Genomic DNA, 19,961 nt, shown 5'->3' on the forward strand with positions numbered 1-19,961 from the left:
GCCGACCCACGTATAGTTTTGATTTAGCATATCATACAAACTGCCGTAAATACTCTCTAGGTCTCGCAAAACAAGGGTCACGCCTCTTTCCATACAGAGAATGATTTCACTCAGAATTTTGTAGTTGTACTCTTCTGAGTTGTCATTTTCAAAGCGGCTACCGAATATCATAACATGGTCTCTGGTTCGCAATGATCGCCCTAAAATGTCGAGAGCTGAGTCTCCGTTGGTAATAAGCATCAAGTGACGTGCGTGCTTATCGTTCAAATTATCCTCGATCAATTCCATCACTGAAGGTTCCTTCCCGGACTGGTGAGTGACATTCATCTTCTCAGTGAAAATATTCATGATATCTCGTGTTTCCATCTTAAGCCCTCCAAAATTTCGTAGAATTCCTTTCGCAATTATGTCGCCGGGTTCTGCATGAGAATGCCTAGAAGTTTGCATTGCAATGTGCTTCACGAGTGCATAATAATCTCGTAGTCCATGGAAGTGTTGGTGTTTTTGTTTCTTCTGATATATATTGTATGCCTCGGCTAAACCATTCAACTTGTCTTCACTGATAGGTGTACATGTATGCTTTTGAGCACTTTCGTCCCGTATTGACAATGCGGTGTTCGCTAAGTCAGGTATTGATGGTTCTGGGCGGGACAAGTGTATCGCTCTGTTCATCTTTGCAGCATCCAATGCCCAGTTTGAAATACCGACCACTGCAACAGATGGAAAACCGCCAATTGTGGGCTCGAGAAGACTATGTAAGACCTTCAGTGGATTAAAGCTCGACACCTCTGCTAGTCCGATTTCATCTAGCAGAACAACGGGCATGACACCTGGTTTGTGTTTCTTGTAGTTCACCGCCTTTTCAAATACTTTGACTATTCCCTCTGAAGTTGATGATTCCGATCCTTGGTAAGAAACTACGTATAGAGGGGGTAGTGTCTTGAAGAAGTCATCTCTTGAATCTGGTCCTTTCAATTCGCTCCGTATGAGCTGCATCGACAGTGACTTACTACACCCAGGCAATCCCACTACGAACACTGGAATTCGATTAAGTATTGATACGAGGATAACAAACACGTTTTCTCTAAGTGCTTCGTTCTTAGCAGTACCTTCGGGTAGCTGCATGCGGTTCAGAAAGTTAAGCTGCTCTGCTTCGATCATTTCTTCAATATCTCGTTCAGTGATAGTCCTATACTTCTTTTTGCGTAGAATCGAGGCTATCCTTTGTGTGTACTCCAATCTGCTTTCAGGCTTTGTTAATCTGGAATAGTAGCAATGTGCCAACGCTAATATTACACTCCTTATTCGTGCATCTTTACAGTACTGTTGATGTCTTGACAATGGTTCTGGCTTCTTTGTTTTAAACATTTCAACAAACCATTTGGTTAGGTGCTGGTATCTATTCACATCTCGCAAACTGACGCAGTATGATGTTTTGTGGGTTGTTCGCATAAACTCTTGTGACATAATCACAAGATCGACAGATGTTTCATCTCTTGTGTCTAACATTCGTCGTATGTAAGCTTCTTCGTCAGCCTTCTCAAGTGATCCATAATCCCACACATAATCCATCATTGTCTCTGGAAGTGGATGAACTCGATAAACCAGCTTTGACAGTTCGTCATGATGTTGCTTACCGTCTAAGCCAACAGATGTCGCTTCATGTTCTCGAAGGCGATACGGATTGCATGCTCCAAGAAAATACAGGTTTGGTGGAAGTGGATCTCCTTGAAGGGATCGATGACATAGGATTTCATTCAGAAGGCCAAGATGTTCACAAGTATTGATTTCATCCAAGAACCCCCAATGATCCATTTTCAGGTTACCTTCCGCTTGGTGAATAAGGCTCATAACAAACCTGATAATATCATCTTCAGTGCTACCAGCATGTAGATTAAGAACATCAAATGACACTTCACATACGCGAGCTAAATATGTGATTAGTGTTGTCTTTCCGCAGCCAGTCTCGCCCATGATAATAACTGGAATACGAGACTTCATTCGCATGTGTATTAGCACCATTTTCAGCAGATTATCAGGAGTAAGTGCGTAGCCGGTCTGCAACTCTTCCAGTTTATCTTTTTGAAACGGTTTTCGAGTTGATCTTACCACCTTTTCCAGAATGGTTTGAAGTTCATCTTGTGTCAAGTCACGGTAGTTTCGAAGATTCTTCTTCATCTGTGTTTCAAAGAGTCTGATTATGCTAGCTGGAACTTTGTTGAGAAGTCGATAGAGCGCTGAAATTGTTTGAGGGTTTTGACGATGAAAGACGAGTAAAAGATGGTTGCTTTCAGCCCATTTCACCATTCCATCAGTTCTCGCTACCATTTGTACTGCAGAGACTGCTGCCTTCGATCGATAATTATGCAACGCTTCCGATGCACCTTCTTGGGTACTGTCATCTGAAGGCTGTTGCTTCACTGTCCTGGAGGTAAAATCGCGCGAAACATCTATCAATGCCTTCACAAACCTGCTGCGAACATCGTTACTGCCGTCCCCAAGCATGTCCTTCAGGTTTTTTGTCGTGAAGTATAAAGAAGCAGACATTCGCCTCAGTTCTTGAGCTAAGATTGCAAGGAACGTATCAACTAGAGTGTAGGTCAATGCGTCGGAGTTCTCAAAATATTTACTCAAGAGACGACGGCATTCCATGGGTGGAATGGAACGGGCTTGATGTGGACCAACTAGTAAGATATCCGCGTTATCAATTGAGTTGTTAGCCAGCGCTTGAAGATAGTGACAAACAACTTGAATAGGACTATTTGGATCTTCACTAACTATGAAGTTGGAAAAGCCGCTCCATTTTAAATGTTGTCGTCTGAAAGAATTGCCTATCGGCAATGAATTGCGTAGTTTGTCTTGATGCGTGTTTGCCACTTCTATCACAATATTAGGTGTAGGCATCATGCACAGATGTGTACCGGAAACTGCCATTCCAATCACAATCATTTCAAAGAGAAATGAGTCGAAAAGCCCTGCGTCGGATAAAGGTGCCAGATCTATGTGACAAACTTCATACGGAGCCACCGTCTGAAGCTTGAATAGATTGATTAAACTATCCTTGTCGATGGGCCCGCTAATTGGTAATGTGCTTACTCCGAGGTCTAATTGAGTAGCTTTATTCTTAACATATTCAGTCTTTCCTACACCGGGCTCAGAAGATGTCACAACTTCAACATTGGGCCACCCAGTTCGCAAGCATGAATTCATTTCGGCATATGTAAACCCTTGTAGACAGTGAGTATACTGAGGGGCAAATTGATCTATGATGTGATGGTACATACCTCCCCGGCATATGAGGCATAACAAAAAGTCTTGATGAGCTTTTTGTATATTCTTTAATTCTTTCACAAGTCGAAATTGTACCTCAGTAGAAAGGAGTTCGACATTCACCATTGCGTAGAGTTTATCTGTATCAAAATATTGCGGGGCATCCACACATCTCCTTAATAGCAGCTCAATCTCTTCCCAGGATGTATTTGCATGGCAAAATACGACCTGACTTACCTCAGGCAGATACCCAGTGGTGTTGGCGTACAACCTTAATAGGACTGGAATAGACTTCGAACTTTCTTTTTCAAGTTCGGCTATGAATAGATCTCCACGAATGACTTTCGCATCTACTGTTACCTCTGATGATTTTATCTCACCAGGAATAGGCCGGCTAATCAATGCGTGATTGTCTGCGATCTTTTGCAGCGCATCCCCCACATGAAATAATCGTGCTGTAATACTATTTCTCTCATTTGGAAGAACGTAGTAGTTCTTGAAAGAATTATCAGCTTGCAGCCCTAAATCAATTAGCTTAAAGAGTAAAAATATGTCATAGGACATGTGAATCTCTCCAGCAAAAAATTGATCCAGCTGCAAAAGTTGTTTCGAGTGAAAGAAATTCAGGAAGTAGAGCTTTTCACGCGCCCCGTCGAGGGCTTGTTTCCAGTGTTGGAATTGACGCTGAAGTCTAGTACGAATTCCAATCAGCTGTTCAATGCTGTTGGCGTTCTCCTCAAAGTCTCTGAAACTGAAGTGTCCGGATTGGACTAATTTAGCACACAGGTGAATAATTTCGTTGACTGTATCAATAATTTTGATAAAATCACGATACGGAGGTGTCGATATTGCAGCTTCCGTTTCAGGATCTCGCTCAGGTCCCTGCTCTCGCGAATTTGCAATTAGAAGTGCCCTACTCCGTAAATCATTCAATTGATCTAATCCGTAGATCGCTTCCGATGTTCCTCTTTTGTATTTTAGTACCACGTGACAATGTCCAATTGCTGTTTCCATCTTGAATACGTATAGTCCACTCTGCAGAGCATTCCTCACAATCTCCTTTGTCATTTCTCCTCGATTAGCTACATTGTTATAGAGATCACGTAGACTATGTATGTTGTTTTGACACGTGTTAATCTTGGAAGGCATTTGTTTCACATCTTGCGTACAACTCCTGTTCTGTTTAATTACGTTCAAGAGATCTTTGGCACTCTTTTCTGTAAGCTTTAGCAAGGGCTCCAAGTATCGCTTGACATCGATTAAGTCAGACACGGTCGACTCATTGACGTGTTGTTCCGAGCGTTCTTCTACGGCATCGATCAGATTGCGTAGATCCTCGTCAACAAGAGAATATAAAAATGAAACTAGTTCTTGAGATTCTGCAAGCTGTTCTATGATATCCCAGTCTTCTACTTTCATATCTTTCTCGAATGACGTAATTGTTTTAAGAGCTTCGTGTAGCTGTCCCACTGTCAAATGGCATTCTTCGTCCTTCTCGAATAATATCCTGAGAACATTGATTACATTGAGTGCCTCATATATATCATCGGTAGGCCCTTGGGTGGCCTTGAATATTCTCAGCATAGACTCTAATTGCTTCAGTTTCTGACTTAACTCGGGAAATATGACTAAGCTTCGTATGGTATCGAGTTGTTTTGATGAGATATCCTTGTTGAAGAAACAGCAAAGCTTATCCAGCTCTGCACTTAACGACCTTTCGTTTACGATTCCGTTCAACATTTCCCTCAGGAGCTTGACGGGTACATCAGGATTTCCGCTGAAGATCCGGTCCTGGCAGTACCTATCAAAAGTAGGTAGACATACATCTTTTAACATCATGGCATATGATCTGGCGTCAAGTTTCTTTCCACCTCTAACAGCGTTCACGTCTTCAATGAAGTCACTCACCTTCGATTGTACTGGCTCTCCTTCCGAACTGCCGCTTGCTCCTACAATAACTGGTGGAATAGATTCCGTGTTTAGCATTTGAACAACCGATCTGCAAACGTTAATGAACGAGATCGAAGAAGCAATGGTCTGCAACTCCAAAGCAATAGGAAGCAGCGGTGTTAAGCAATCCCAGAAGGCTTCGTGCTGGGTGTCTGTCAACAATGTACCCTGATGTGTTTCAGGCTTTTGCATATGTCGCAGCATACTAGACAATTCTTTGACATTTTCCAATTGTATAGCAGGTGATAAACCATCGATACAGGTGTCAAGCAAAACACGGAGACATTCCATTCTGTGTTGAAATTGGCTGTCTAGTTCATGCAGATCTTTCAACTGACTCTGATGCTCACTGTTGTCACCGTCACAGGAAACAGATAGCAATTGAAGTAGTACTGCTTCGTTTTTGTCTTTCATTTGCCGTACAAAGTCGAGTGTAAGTCTTCCTTGCTTTAACAGTTCTTCGAAATGTTGAGTTGCTTCCATCACCTCTCTGACTCTAGCATGTTGTTTTAGAACACCGCTGAATTTTCCCTTTGATTGAAGTATTGAAATCCAAAAGTCGCCATGTTTGACTATCTTCAGCATGTTTGCTTCCGATTTTACCGGTTTGCGAATTTTGGGCAGGTCTGGCATGGTAGATTCCTGTGTATCAAGTAATGCAATCAATATTTCCTGTATTGGAATCGAATCCACGCTCAAATTTTCATCAACATGAGGTAGCTTATTCAAGATTGCCGCGACGTCTTTCCTCTCATCACTTTCATCATTTATCCGTCGCTTAATATGTTCCGATACAATACACAGCTCTTCGGCTTGCAGGGTACTTTCCTTGCGTGGACAGATAGCGTCAACTAGACTTTCGATGGGTACTTCTTTGATGATTTTGTATGCCAGGCTGTCTATTTGCTTTTTTAACTGCTCGTGGCAACATATATGGTTACAGATTCTCGTCACCAATAGCAGTTTATAAACCGTTTGTATGGCTACAGTAAGTTTTCCGGTTGACCGAAAACATGGTACAAGACCCTTCATGGCTTTTTCGAACAACTCTGTCATAATCTTTGGGCTTACAGATGTCGCTAGGTCAGGGTTTTTCATAACATCTATAAACATGCCATGAGCGTATTTCTCTTGAAAGTGGTGTATGATGTGAAACATTACATCGCTTATTTCACTAGGTGGTTTGTAGAGCCTATGATCAAGAACGACAGAACGAATTAACTCACTATCAGCAGGATCCCAATCTTCCTCAGAAAGAAATTTCATAATGTGTTGTCGAAGTACATCTGCTATTTGATTATTGCTGGTTAGTGTATCATCATTCCACAATTCCACTAAGTGATCCAATTTCTGTATGTATCGCTTTTGGATAATATCATTCAACTGACGGGCAGCTTTGGCACAGATCCTAGTAGTATTTACTTTGTAAGAGGCACACATCCTAAGCATGTCTTGGAAGACACTGTGATCCCCAATGTGCCCAATGCAACATTCAAAGAATGTTTCCATTTTCTCTGTATTGGGTCCAAGTTTTCGTAACACATCTTCCATGCCTGCTTTATTCCAGTCCCATGATTTTGCTCTCCATATGGGTGAACTGATTTCTTCGCAAGCATTAACTAGCGCTTCTTTATCCAGACATCGGCAGAAAAAGAGCCACATAGTCAGGCTCGTTCCATTGATAGTGCGAACCAGGAACACGCAAGCATTTTTGACATCATTTTTGACAGAAGTTGGAAAGTCTTCAATGGAACTGTCTTGGAGAGTTTCTATCAAGTGGTGAACAAACTTTTCAGATATATCATTCTCGCTTACATTGTATCCAGTAGATAATATCTTGCCAAAAATGACGGCAAAGAACTTACGCTGAGGCTCTGTTAGATAAGAATATCTTCCCCCTCGTCGGAAGCATCTTTTCTGTATCCAAGATAAGACATCTTTGTAGTAACTGGAGTCTCCATTGGGCATTGGGAAATTATTTTTCTCGATTTGAATCAAAGAGTGCTCTAGATTCCATTCCGATAGTCTCCAGAATAAGAAGTCTGCATAAAATAATGCTCCCTTTGATTGCACTTTGTTCTTTTCCTCTTCATGTTCGGCATCATACGGAGTTAAAAAGACATCAAAAACGCATTCAGGTGGATTAACCTCTCGGGTTATTGTTTCCTCAACATCAAAAGAGAAAGTTTTCCCGGATCCTTTAAGTGTCTTACATACCGCATAACGATACAAGCACTTTGTTTCTATTGGTAGTTTGATTCTGGCTTCAGCAAGAACCCATTCCTTCTTATTTAGGACATTTGATCGTAATCTTGATGTCTTCATTTTGATCTTTTTATGAGCTTTGCCGTCTTTACTTTGATCGCTTAAAATCAAATAAGTTTCACTTGTTGTGTTATCATTCACAAGCACTAGAAAGCGGACATCTACCTGTTTGAAATATAAATGTGAAGAGGACTAAACATGACATACGGTGCGATTAGGTCCTCAAAACTGTACGACATACATATTATATACTTTTTTGTTTTGTTCCATTTTTTGATATTGCGATATTCTTACGTGATACATTAGATGTAGGGGCGTAGTAAGTGGGTGGACCTGATTGGACGAAGTCCAGGATCCCCGATGGACCAGGGACCCTGAGCAAAAGTGTGGTTTAGGGATAGAAATAATAAAGGAGATGGTAAAAGAGCCGGCCCGCACTACTCCTTGTCTAGGGTCCCCGCGGCTCTTGCTATACGCCCCTGATTAGGTCCTTATGTTGCAATGAGCATTCGACCTTCTATTAAAAACTTTTAGCAAAGTTTATTTTATGGTTTATCCTGCCCAGTTACGTAAATTCTTGAGCGAGCGACGTAGCTACGACATATGTGGCGGTACACTACGAATGCCCCGTAAATTCGGCAAATTGTATTCTGAGTTACATAGTAAAATGTGCGTGAAGGTCGTATTCATAGGTACCTCAATTTGGTCCGACAGGTATCTCATCAAACACTGTTTAAACCAATCAATAATCCTATTGCTGAAGAGGATAATAAGCTTCTACTTATTTCTATAGAATCCTTAAATAGTTCTAGTCTTTGTTTGCTTTGGCTAAATCCTGTTCAAGTGGTGGGTAACAAAGCATTGTATTTTGTCTAGGCATGTATAACCAGCAATTAAAAATGAGAAGACATTCCTGAACCTCGATGACTTGGGGATGATTTGAAATGGCCGCCAATTATGACTGTTTGATATTTAGGTCTATTACCAGAAAAGTGGAAAAGAGACACATGTAGAACCGAGAAAAAAGTATAATTTTCTTGAAGGAACAGGGTTCAACAAACCATAACCCCGCTTCTGGATATCGTTTGAAGCATACCATTTTAAAGCTTACGATATATATTTTCTAAACACGAAATAAAACAAAATTGACTGGGGCCGACTTTACAGCTGATTCGTGGTGTCCAGTCACATGTCCTGCTGATGAGCGCCGTAAAATCACATTGCGTGAGTTACGCGCCAACTTGGCAATACCTACAACGGCCGACATAGTTTACTACGAAAGTTTACGGTAAAAGACGTACAATGTTGGTGCATGTCACTTTCGTCTGACCGACTCCGTTTATCATATCGCCTCAAGGCCTACAACCACATTCAATATTGCTTATATATAAGTAATATATAAAACACCTTGTTTTAATCAGTTCTTTAAAATTGCAAGGAAAGGGCTTTACATTTGCTCAATTTTAGTTGGACTTGCTGTTCAGATTATCGTTTTATCACAAATTAGTATATTATGTCCTTCTAGTTTGGATGATATTTACCTTAGAATCAGTGGCACTCTGTTTTACACCTATGATATCCTCTTCTTTATCGTCATGATTGGTTTCTTGTTCGTCCAGATAGTCTTCTTCTTCCGACCACGGATCCTAAAACATAAGAAAATGTTATCGTTAAATATTTTTCTATCCTTGTATATACCCATATCATTTGAACAAATTAATTTGCCATAATGGTATTTATCTGATCATTCATCATGATGTTAGAGATTTCTGACAATTAATATGTCAGTTTTGAATTCACCCTCCAATTCAGTAATAGAAAATCGGCTCTTAAACATATAATAAGGCAATTATTATGCATGTAGTGATATTTTATATCACTTTGTTAAAAAAAAACTTGTATATGTCAATTTTCGTATAGACATCCCATATCTAATTGAACAATGCATGTGCTGGATATTTATAAATACTTCATCTTTTTCAGTGCATCGCCAAAATATACTATTTTTACGCCTTAGAAAGTCCATGTATTTTAGGGGCACAAATTACTAGTACATCAGGTCCCCCATAACAGGTGTTTAGGCACCAGACACCAGAACCAAATTTGTTCGATATTTGGATTGACCGTCGATGCTGCTTCGATGCTTGTTATTAATGAACTATCAACTAATTAACCGGAATTAATACTAAATTTATATTGGTCAAATCAAATACAGGCAAAGATTCATATGTTATCAAAATTAACAATAGTAAATTAATTGATTTCATAAATAATAAGGATCGACCAAGCATCGATGGTCGGTCGAAAGATCAAACTAATTTGTTTCTATTGCCTAAAAGGTCATAACTTACATCAACGTTTTCTTCAGCTCTACTGATCGCCTCATTATCAGCCGTCTCCGATAACCGTTGCCCACTTGCCGCTAATTCAGGAGCTGACACAATCCTGGTTGTCTTCAGCTGAAAGGATAGTTGTGCTTCAGGCACTGTGAGTTTCTGAATAAGTTTTGTTACTTTTACCGCGTTGTCTGAGGTCTCATATATCTTTCCAATCTCGTGCAAGATAACATGCGCTTCGTCTTCAACATATCCTTCCAATATTCTGGGAATTAAGACCTTTTCAACAAATTCAGGGTGAGGTTGAGAATCATTTAACTCAGATCGTAACTCCAAAACTCTGCTAAGTTCGAACACCAAAGGAAAGTATGCGGCGGCACAAACCCAGTGATTTCTGTCAATGGCCTCAAGTACGTTTAATGCTGTTAACTGAAGACTTGGAATACAACAGCTTGGCAACTGGTCGCGCTTTATATTGGCAAAGGCCTTCGGAATAGATTTACATGTATGTTGTTTAACAACCGCACTTAGTTTCAACGCATATAGTTCTGTCAGTTTCCCGTAAAACACACACAAAAGTATAAGTTGGAATGGCTTTTGAGAACAAGTATGCAAGCTATCTTTCGCCCATTGGCAGAGCTCAGTTTTCACTTTTGGATTGTCCAAAAATTCTTTGTCGAGTGATCGCCATGTGTGTTCCATTTGCAAAAGAACCTGTGTTACGGAATGGGTTGTTTTGCCGTCAAGAAGTGCTTGAAAATGTGCGCGAAGTCCACTTATAACTGATTCTGGGTCTTGGATTTTGCCACGTGGATTGTATATATCAAGGCAATGCAGAATAGTGTCAGGAAGTTGTCTTAAACCTTGTTCTTCGGAGAATGTAGCAGGTTCAGAGATGAAGAAACGTTTTAGCGTCTTCGTAATTGAGAAATCGCTTTTAGATTCAATCCTATATCTGTAATACAGCGTCTTCGATGGAAGGGTAACAGAGCCTGACGTTGACCACATTCCGAATATTCTATGGTAATCACATTGTACTTCTTCTATTGGTTCATCAGGGATACCTGGATCATAGACACATACTTTAACACTCTGTACCTTGTCATGTCCAACACACACTCGAAAATCAACCTATTTGGAAGTAAACACAATTAAATTACGTAATAAGAAGAGTTTAGAAGAGTAAGAAGGGTCAAGGTAATAGTAGATAGCATTGCAAGTAAGTAAGTGTTAAAGTAAAGCAACTGAACGAGCAAAACATCTGGTTCAAGTTTACTCCATAGGCGTTTTCATAAACAAACTTCAATGTGCGAAAATGTGACAATGAGAGTTTTTAGTCCTTTAAATAGACAACTGTCTTTGAATTGACGTCTCGACCCCTCCCCGACATTGTCATGTTTTACATATATACTAGATTAAAGCCTTAATGTACGATTTTCGGCAAATTTTAATTTTGTTGCTGTCCATTTTAAGTTAAAATAACAAAGTAAAGTGAAAGAAACCCCACTAGTTAGTTTGGCCATTTAACATGCAGTTCTATGGGAGGACATATTATCATTATTTTTTATGATATTATGATAATATGTCGAACTTTGCTCTGTTGACCTACAAAGACAACAAATTTGGCCGATTCCATTTAGGTGCAAGTTGGGACATATGTAAACATTACAAATATGCAACAAAAAAAATCAGGTTTGAAAAAAAAACAATTATTTCATATTATAAGAATGTACATTAAGGCTTGAAAAAAAACCCAATTATTTCATATTATAAGAATGTACATTAAGGCTTTAAGAGACGCAATAGGCTTTGTCCCGGGGGCTATAGGAGATGTGCAAATTGCCAATGTACATAGTACATGTATAGTTTTAGTGTTTAATAAATCTTCATCTGTAGGTGTTTTTAAATGTTGTGAACACAAAATGCACGGCCTTGCGCTTTGAATTCGACCTCTTTTGCACCTCGCATCTTTGTCAAGCATAGCTGGCAGACCAAATTAGCTGTCGCATGCGTGATGCCTTTATTCATGTACATTAATATGACTTTAATCTTCAGCAATGTTACCATACAAATAGCTGCCCATTAAACCTCACTAGGCAACAGTTTTCTACGGAGCTAGACTTATTGTAAGCTATTGCACCAGAGTGCAAACTATTGCGCAATAGCAAAATGTGAGCCAAAATATGAATGCTGACCTGGATATTTTATGGAGCGTCACTCACATCGGGGATCATACCATACCTTGTTTAAACCTAAAAAACTAATATTGACCTGGGTCGTGTGATGAGTGTCACCCCCGGTGAGTAAATAGTTTTGTTATATTCTTTAATTTTTTTCTCTCTTTCATCTGACCACACTCTGGGCCATACCTTCCTGACATTTCGATATTTGTTCATTTTCGACCAACAGATTATTCGGTAAGTAAGTAAGCATAAATCAAGTACGTAAGATACACTTTTTTCTTTAGGTTGCACTCCCAGGTGTAGCGTGTACTGTTAATTTGTCACGATTGAAAGAGTCAGCAACAAATTGATTTTATTTCTAAATCTTTCTGTATAGTTTTTTGTCCCTACCTTTAATTTCTCATCAGATTTGAGCATTTCAGAAAATGTATCACATGATTAGAGCCTATTAAGGTTACGTACAGGGTGTCCCCAAACAAAAGAGGCCCCTCGTTGCGCCCTCTTTTTCTCCTATTTCTAACAAGTTGATTAAATATATTTTGGTATGTAAAGAAACCTTTAACGGATAGCAAACAGAGTGGTTGGGATGGCTCATGCAGTGGAGTGGCCTGCACGATCACCATACCTCACACCACATGATTTTTTTTCCTTTGTGGCAAAATCCAAGATCTTCGCAAACGTATTACTGAATGCATTCGCAAGTATCCGGCGCACAAGGATGGTACGCAACGCAATTGATGCAATGAGGACCAGGGCTGAAACCTGTATTCGCCAAGGAGGCAACCAGGTAGAGGGCAGAGCAGCACAGTAAACTTACTTCAGAAGAACCAAAGACAAACCAAACAGCCTTTTAGGGCTACCTTTTATCCTAAAAAGAGAAATGACTTATGTGGTAAAAAAAAAAAAGCAAGAAACAACAAAGTAAAAAAGTAAGAAACATAATAAAACAAAAAGGCCAAGAAAAAATAAGTAATTGCAAGTAAAGCAAAAGAAGTCCCATTCGGAATCCATTTTACCCACAAATTATTGACACTATTAACAAAATCCATTGCCCATAAATCCACCGGTAAAGCCCATTCCATAAAATATTATTAAAAAGTTATTTTATAAAGTTATCATTGAGGAATGCTTGATATTCATGCATGGTATGCGTACTCCTTTTCAATCTTTGAAGTAGCCAAACCTTCTCCGGGGACAGAGTGAAAAACGGGTACATTTCTTTAAAAGAGCATATCTTCAAAAGTTGTGAGCCGATTGATATAATTGTTTTGGTTTATTAAAGCTAACGACTCAAGGTTTCTTTACATACCCAAATATATTTGATCAACTTTTCAGAAATAGGAGAAAAAGAGGGCGTAATGAGGTGCCTCTTTTTTTGGGACACCCTGTAGTATGAAGTATATGTATATATTAAACATCTCAGAGATGTAGATTGAAAAAAAAAAAATTAAAGACAGTTCTTGTTTTAAGGGACACTACACTAAATCCTTCCGCATTTGGTGTAACTCAAGGAAGAAAGAGACGGTGTGAGGGGCTATCATTTTCTTTGGAAGGGGGAATCCCAAATATACATGGGGGGCCCGTGGGTTAGATTTTAAAAGTTATGCCAACATTCTCCCTCCCCTGCTCTCGGCCAGCCTAAATTTGCCAATATGCAAACTTTAAATGGCCTAGATATTATGATGCAAGCAGGAAATTCTTTGCAGATTTGAATGTTTCTGTAGTGTTTCCTAAGCCTTATAAAGATGCACTGTAAATGTTTGCCAAAAACTTCTACCGTTCTACCCTCCCCCAGGACTCATAATTATTGCACCTGGTTACTTTCTTGTATTTTCACATGTATTTCAATGGGACATTTATTTAGTGATGTGCCCTTTATAGTGATTATTTTTTCATGTGTTGCCAGTGCATGAACTGGCAACCCTATCATTTTCATTTGATTTCTAAAATCACTGAAGCATGAGCACAGTGGAGCATGAGTATTCAACCAGTACTATTCGCCACTTGCACGGTTCCGCCATTATGCACTATATGCGGGAGAGCCTCGAACTGGCAGCATACATGAAAGGAAGAATTACGTAACCTTACACAGAATGTTATATGACTGGTTCAATTCCCATTCATGTATGCTGCCAGTTCGAGGCTCTCCCGCACATAGTGCATAATGGCGGAACCGTGCAAGTGGCGAATACTAGACAAAATCTTTAAAATAAGATGATATTAATATCACCTTGGCCCTGGCAACTCTAACGAGCATTATAAACAACTTTGCACATGGTTTAAACATGATATCGATAGTGTGGAAGTTTTGGCAGAAATTTGTCAATTTCTGCAAGTTTTGTGCAAATCAATTAATACTTCCCATGCAGTAAGGATTATCAGTAGTAGTACAGGAGCACTGCACCTAGACTATTATGGGATTGTGAATTGATACTGTGAAATAGCAGAAAATGTGAGTACTTGAAACTAAATTTGTGCATATCTCAAAACTCCATTTTGGACCATTTGGCCTAATATGCTGAGATAAAATAAATTATTTTTAATGTTTCCCTTTAACTGATTCATAAAATTTTGATATGCATGTATTAGCTGATACTTCAAAGAAATAATGTAGGGAATAATTGTGTCGATATAGTGGCACACTAAATTAATATTGTCGTTGCAAAAAAAGACGACATTTACCCTATCATTTTCATTGATTTCTGTGAACATGTAAGCTTACTGTTACAAATCAGGACGACCTATCGAAAGAATAAATAGGTACATTATTTCATTGGTTTGTTTGTAACACATATCCAAAATCGCAATGAAATCGTTCCCTCTCCCCATACAAAAATTGAAACACTTACAAAGTACATTTGTGTATGAGCTATGACATTAAAAGTATTACAATAAATATCATTAGAGTGTCAACTTTAAGATGAAGTATGATTTTAGGCCTACCATGTTTATTTTTTGAAAAACAAAATATACGCTACGTGCAGCCAATTTGCCTACACAAAATTTCAAAATCTTGTATAACCTTAAGAATACAGACACAGTTTACACACAAATTAACACAGAGTTCAATTCAATTCCACCACTTCCGCCTCTACCAACTCGCTTAATTTTACCAGTATGTACCAAATATACAGTTATCTTAACGCAGTTGTAGCTTATGTTTTTCTCAAGTTGTGCGAACTTAATTAATTACCAAACGATGCAAAAAGGCGAAACATCAACACCTGTTTTGGATGGCGAGTTAAAAATACATGGTCATATTTATTTTTAAAATTGTTTAAACACGATTAAATTTAAAGCAGATAAATGGTTGATAAAATAGGATATTGCGACATAAACAACCGCGGTCGAGTTCATGCAATGTCAATTGTATTGAATCAGTCATATGTGATATATTGATTCCCTGGTATTGACTACCTCTACGTGGACAACACAGGCAATTATATACTTCGAGTGTCAATTGCACACGCCAGTACAACGCCGCAGTATGTGGCCCTCACGGACTTAGCGAGCGCGTAGCGCGATGAACCGAGAGCGTAGCGCGAGACGTTCATTCGAGCGCGTCAGCGCGAGGGCCACAGCAATTTCACAACTTTCTCCCTAGCTTTTGCTAGGGGAGGTTCCAAATCTATTCAGCTCCTTTAGTACATTACATGATGCAGTCATGTCTACAGTAGAATTCATCTCGACCTTTGCAGGACTTAACCCCATTAAAAGCTATTAAACCAAGATAACACTCATTGAAACAGCTCAACTGATTAAATCGGATCTTCTCTGGTTGTGCACAAGTGACTGTTTTCATGTGCGATATCGCAATAAAGCTGGTATTCATAGCTTCAGTTGGGTAACCGATTATAAAGGAAACGAAAGGAAACAATGTTATGTGTGGCTTTGTTCACGAAATCAGACATTGGCGTGCTTTTTGTAAACCAGCATTCTTGAAAATGAGCAACATAATGATTTTTGACTTAACACGGTTTGGAAATAATTTCTTCATATTTTTGGTGTTATCTGTCGTTTACATGTCCTTCCTAAAACACAAAAGTACGACCCTCTCCAAACACCTAAATTAGCTAAAAATTTAGGACATGTTACAAAACTATATTGTCTAGAATTTTAGAAGAGTACTTTTAATATTGGCCGGTTATTTTTCACACAGCGACGTTAACTAGGCAATGTACTATTACCTATAACATTAACTAAAACACCAAAGTACGAATATTTCCAAACATCTAAATTAGCTAAAATTTAGGACATGTTAAAAACTATATTTTCTAGAACTTTAGAAGAGTACTTTTAATATTGGCCGGTTATTTTTCACACAGCGACGTTAACTAGTCATATCCCCATACTGTTAACGTAGGGCTATTTGTAAAGGTCACGCGTCAATGGGAAAGAGCACTGTGTATTGTGTATAGGAAAACGGACAGTAACTGCAGTATGACTAAAGCACACAAATCTTTGTGTGTATATCTATGGACCTTGAAGCACATGGGAGCCAGCCAACTGATGCTAAATTGCAGTAAGTGTGCCTGGATTAACCATCTGTGGTGTCAATCATGAGTGAAATCAGTGACCAATAGCCAATCACAGGCAAGAGCTGGACCATTTTGAAAATTAGTTGACTGTTTATCTGACAACAACCCTAATACTGACGCAACCTCTCTGGATAGTATACTAATAGCAACAGAGCCCGAAAGTGGTGCTAGCCAGTACACAGTGGTACACGCGAAATTAACGGAATGAATGAAGAATGAAATTAATAAATTAATAGATGATAATTACACACATATACTAAGGTTACCAACAAATCCACGAATAACTCGTAAACTTGTTGTTTGTTATTCATCTTACAATTCTGAAAAAAATGGAAAACATGCAACGAATCACCCCCAAAATCTATTACTATTTTTATGCCATGGATTGAGTCAGAAAAGTGTAAACCATTCAAACAAGAAGAAACATGACCACATTGGTGATTTTCAATGCTTTATAAGATTTCCAACATTGAACCCTTAATAGAATCCATGATTCCTTACTTAAATTAGAGTTAATAATTAATTTGATAGTGTTTAGCTTAATATAAGAACAATCAAGCATGATTGAATTGATATATGTGACTGGACGCGGCGAATCAGCCGTAAAGTCGGCCCGGTCAATTTTGTTTTATTTCGTGTTTAGAAAATATACACCATAAGCTTTAACATGGTATATCATTTGACTTCAAACGATATCCAAAAGCGGGGTTATGATTTTGTTGAACTCTATTCCTTCGACAAAATTGTATTTTTTATCGGTTGTACATGTGTCTCTTTTTCTACATTTCTGGTAATAAATATCCAACAGTCATAATTGGCGGTCATTTCAAATAATACCCAAGTCAACGAGGTTCAGAAATATCCTCTCATTGTTCATTGTTGATTATACATACCTAGATAAAAATACAATGCTTTGTTATCTACCACTTGAACAGGATTTAGCCAAAGCAAACAAAGACAAGAACTATTCTATAGAAATAGGTAGAAGCTTATTATCCTCTTCAGCAGTAGTATTATTGATTGATTTAAACAGCGTTTGATAAGATACTTGTCGCAACGAATTGATACACCTATGAATACGACCTTCACATACATTTGACACTTTAACTCAAAATACAATTTGCCGAGTTTACGGCTGATTCGCCGCGTCCACTCACATATATAGTTTCACCCATAAAATACAGAAGCGTCAGTATTAGGCCAAAACATGTTTCACGTCCGGGGTTTTGAAAAAAGGAGGAAGAGGGGCTTTTTATTTTTATTTTTATCGCAAAATCGGTGTAAATTCCCATAATTAGAGCTGTTTTAGCGTATACAATAATGCCTGGAAAAAGGAGGAGGCCTCTTTTTATTTGTTGTTCTGAGAGATAGGCCCCCTGTTACTATCACAAAACCTTACAAAAGTGTTTCTTGTATATTAGCAAGGCTATAGAAAGCATCTCTACTTCCTAGACATATTTTTAATAAAATTGAAGAAACCTCAAAAAGGAAGCGGGAGGGGACGTGAAACATGTTTTATTTTTTATTTGGCCTTAAGTCATGTTAAATTATTTTTTGGTTCCCGTCCGGAGGATTTTAAATTGGCGAGGGAAGAGGTGTTGTTGTTTTTTCTTCTTCTTATGTAAAATTAGCGTTGGCGTTAGTTTTCGGTCTTTTCCCACGGTGCTCAATATTTTTCGATTAATTTCGAGTAATTCTGAGGGGAAATCTAATAATAGAGTACCACAATGAGCCTTGTTCTCAAATAAACTTATTTATCTGTATAAAAGTTTTCCTGAAGCATTCCAAAGCATAATCTAAAACTAGAGCGGTTACTGAACCATAGGTGAACCATGCAGCTTCAGCATATAATATTGTGATATACCACTACCACCGATGTGGGGGTGGCTAGGGGACATAGCTTCTTGGGATTCCAAGATATACCCAAAATGATAATATTGACCCGAGTCTTATGAGAAATTATTTGTATTATTTTTGTTAACTTTTTCTCTTTCATTTGACACCGTTCGGGGGAACACCATTTTGGTATTTCAACATATGAAAAGGACCCAGGAGTTATTAGGAGTGTTGCCCCCCCCCCCCCAGGGAAATTATTTTTATTATATTCTTTACTCTTTTCTCTTTCATTTGACACCACTCGGGTGGTCATACCATCTTAGCATTTCGAGATTATGCAAAGGACCCAATATTGACCCAGGTCTTATTAGGGGTGGTGCAATAATTATGTGTACCCCCGGGGTGGTGAATTATAAGGGGGGCAAAGATTTTTGTCAGGCCAAAAGGGAAGGGCAAGCATTTTTGGCAGGTCGAAAGGGGGTCAAGCAATTTTGGCAGGTCGAAAGGGGGGCACGCAATTTTGGCACATATATTTTGGGCACCGTTGCTATATTACGCCCTAAAAAGGAACACGTTCAAATATGCAAAATTTCCTGCTCGCTGCACTCGCATTGTATCAATTTAAGGAATCAAATTCAGGTTCCCCACAATTTTGCATGTGTAAGGGGGAGGCAAAGGTTTTTTTGGCACATCAAAAGGGGGAAAGGGGGGGGGGGGCAAAGGTTTTTTGGCACGGCCAAAGGGGGGGGCAAGCGTTTTTTTGGCAGACCATTTTGAGAATTCACCACCCCGGGGTACACATAATTATTGCACCACCCCTTACGAGTGTCACCCCCGGTGGGGAAATTATTCTTATTATATTCTTAACTTTCTTAACTTTGACACCATAAGGGGTCATACCTTCCTGGCATTTTGAAATATGAAAAGGACCTAAAAATGATATAGACTCAGGTCTTATGAGGAGCGTACCCCGGTGGGGAAACTATTTTTATTCTATTCTTTACTTTTGTCTCTTTCATTTGAAACCACTCAAGGAGTCATACCTACAATTGAATATACATTGAAGCTACATTGAATTTTGACTTTGAAGTTTACATATAGGGCCTACAAATTCGATTACAAATGTTACATACATTTTTGGTCACTAATTATACTTACAACTTACCTGTCTGGTTTGTTCAGCTGCCGCCATGTTTAGCTGCTAATTTAAAATTCGAGTTTCCAGTCACAGACAAGAGTTCTCATAGTATTGTCAATTGACCATTGTATCTTCATATAAACTGCTAGTCTCGCTTACATATACTTAACAAATACGTTATTTCAAATTCGCATAATTCGCATAATGTTGTAGAGAAACGAAGTGCGCTCTTGGTTTACACAATGAATAAGGAGTGGTAACCAAAGCATTGAACTGAATGACGGTAATGTCATGTGCCAACTGCATGGTTCGTTATTCAACGGACCTGGTGTTTTGTGATATTGCGTGTTTCCTTTATCTGCTTCGGTGCTTGCAAAAACAATTCATGCAATAGTCATGTACAAGGTCACACGCATAAAGATCTAGTCATTTTTAAGTGAGGGGG

General features: G+C 38.8%; 1 protein-coding gene across 1 annotated transcript in view; it reads right to left on the bottom strand.

The window, feature by feature from the left end:
• Window positions 1-19,818, bottom strand: part of LOC140164768 (uncharacterized) — a 33,475-nt gene extending 13,657 nt beyond the window's left edge. Inside the window, 4 exon segments of the mRNA XM_072188139.1 lie at window positions 3-7,650; window positions 9,027-9,131; window positions 9,837-10,952; window positions 19,544-19,818. Coding sequence (XP_072044240.1) covers window positions 3-7,650; window positions 9,027-9,131; window positions 9,837-10,952; window positions 19,544-19,570 — 8,896 coding nt within the window. The 5' untranslated portion in view covers window positions 19,571-19,818.
• Between the last annotated feature and the right edge of the window lie 143 nt (window positions 19,819-19,961).

The sequence above is a fragment of the Amphiura filiformis genome, chromosome 11 (genome assembly GCF_039555335.1).
Source record: "Amphiura filiformis chromosome 11, Afil_fr2py, whole genome shotgun sequence".
Classification (NCBI taxonomy): Eukaryota; Metazoa; Echinodermata; class Ophiuroidea; order Amphilepidida; family Amphiuridae; genus Amphiura; species Amphiura filiformis.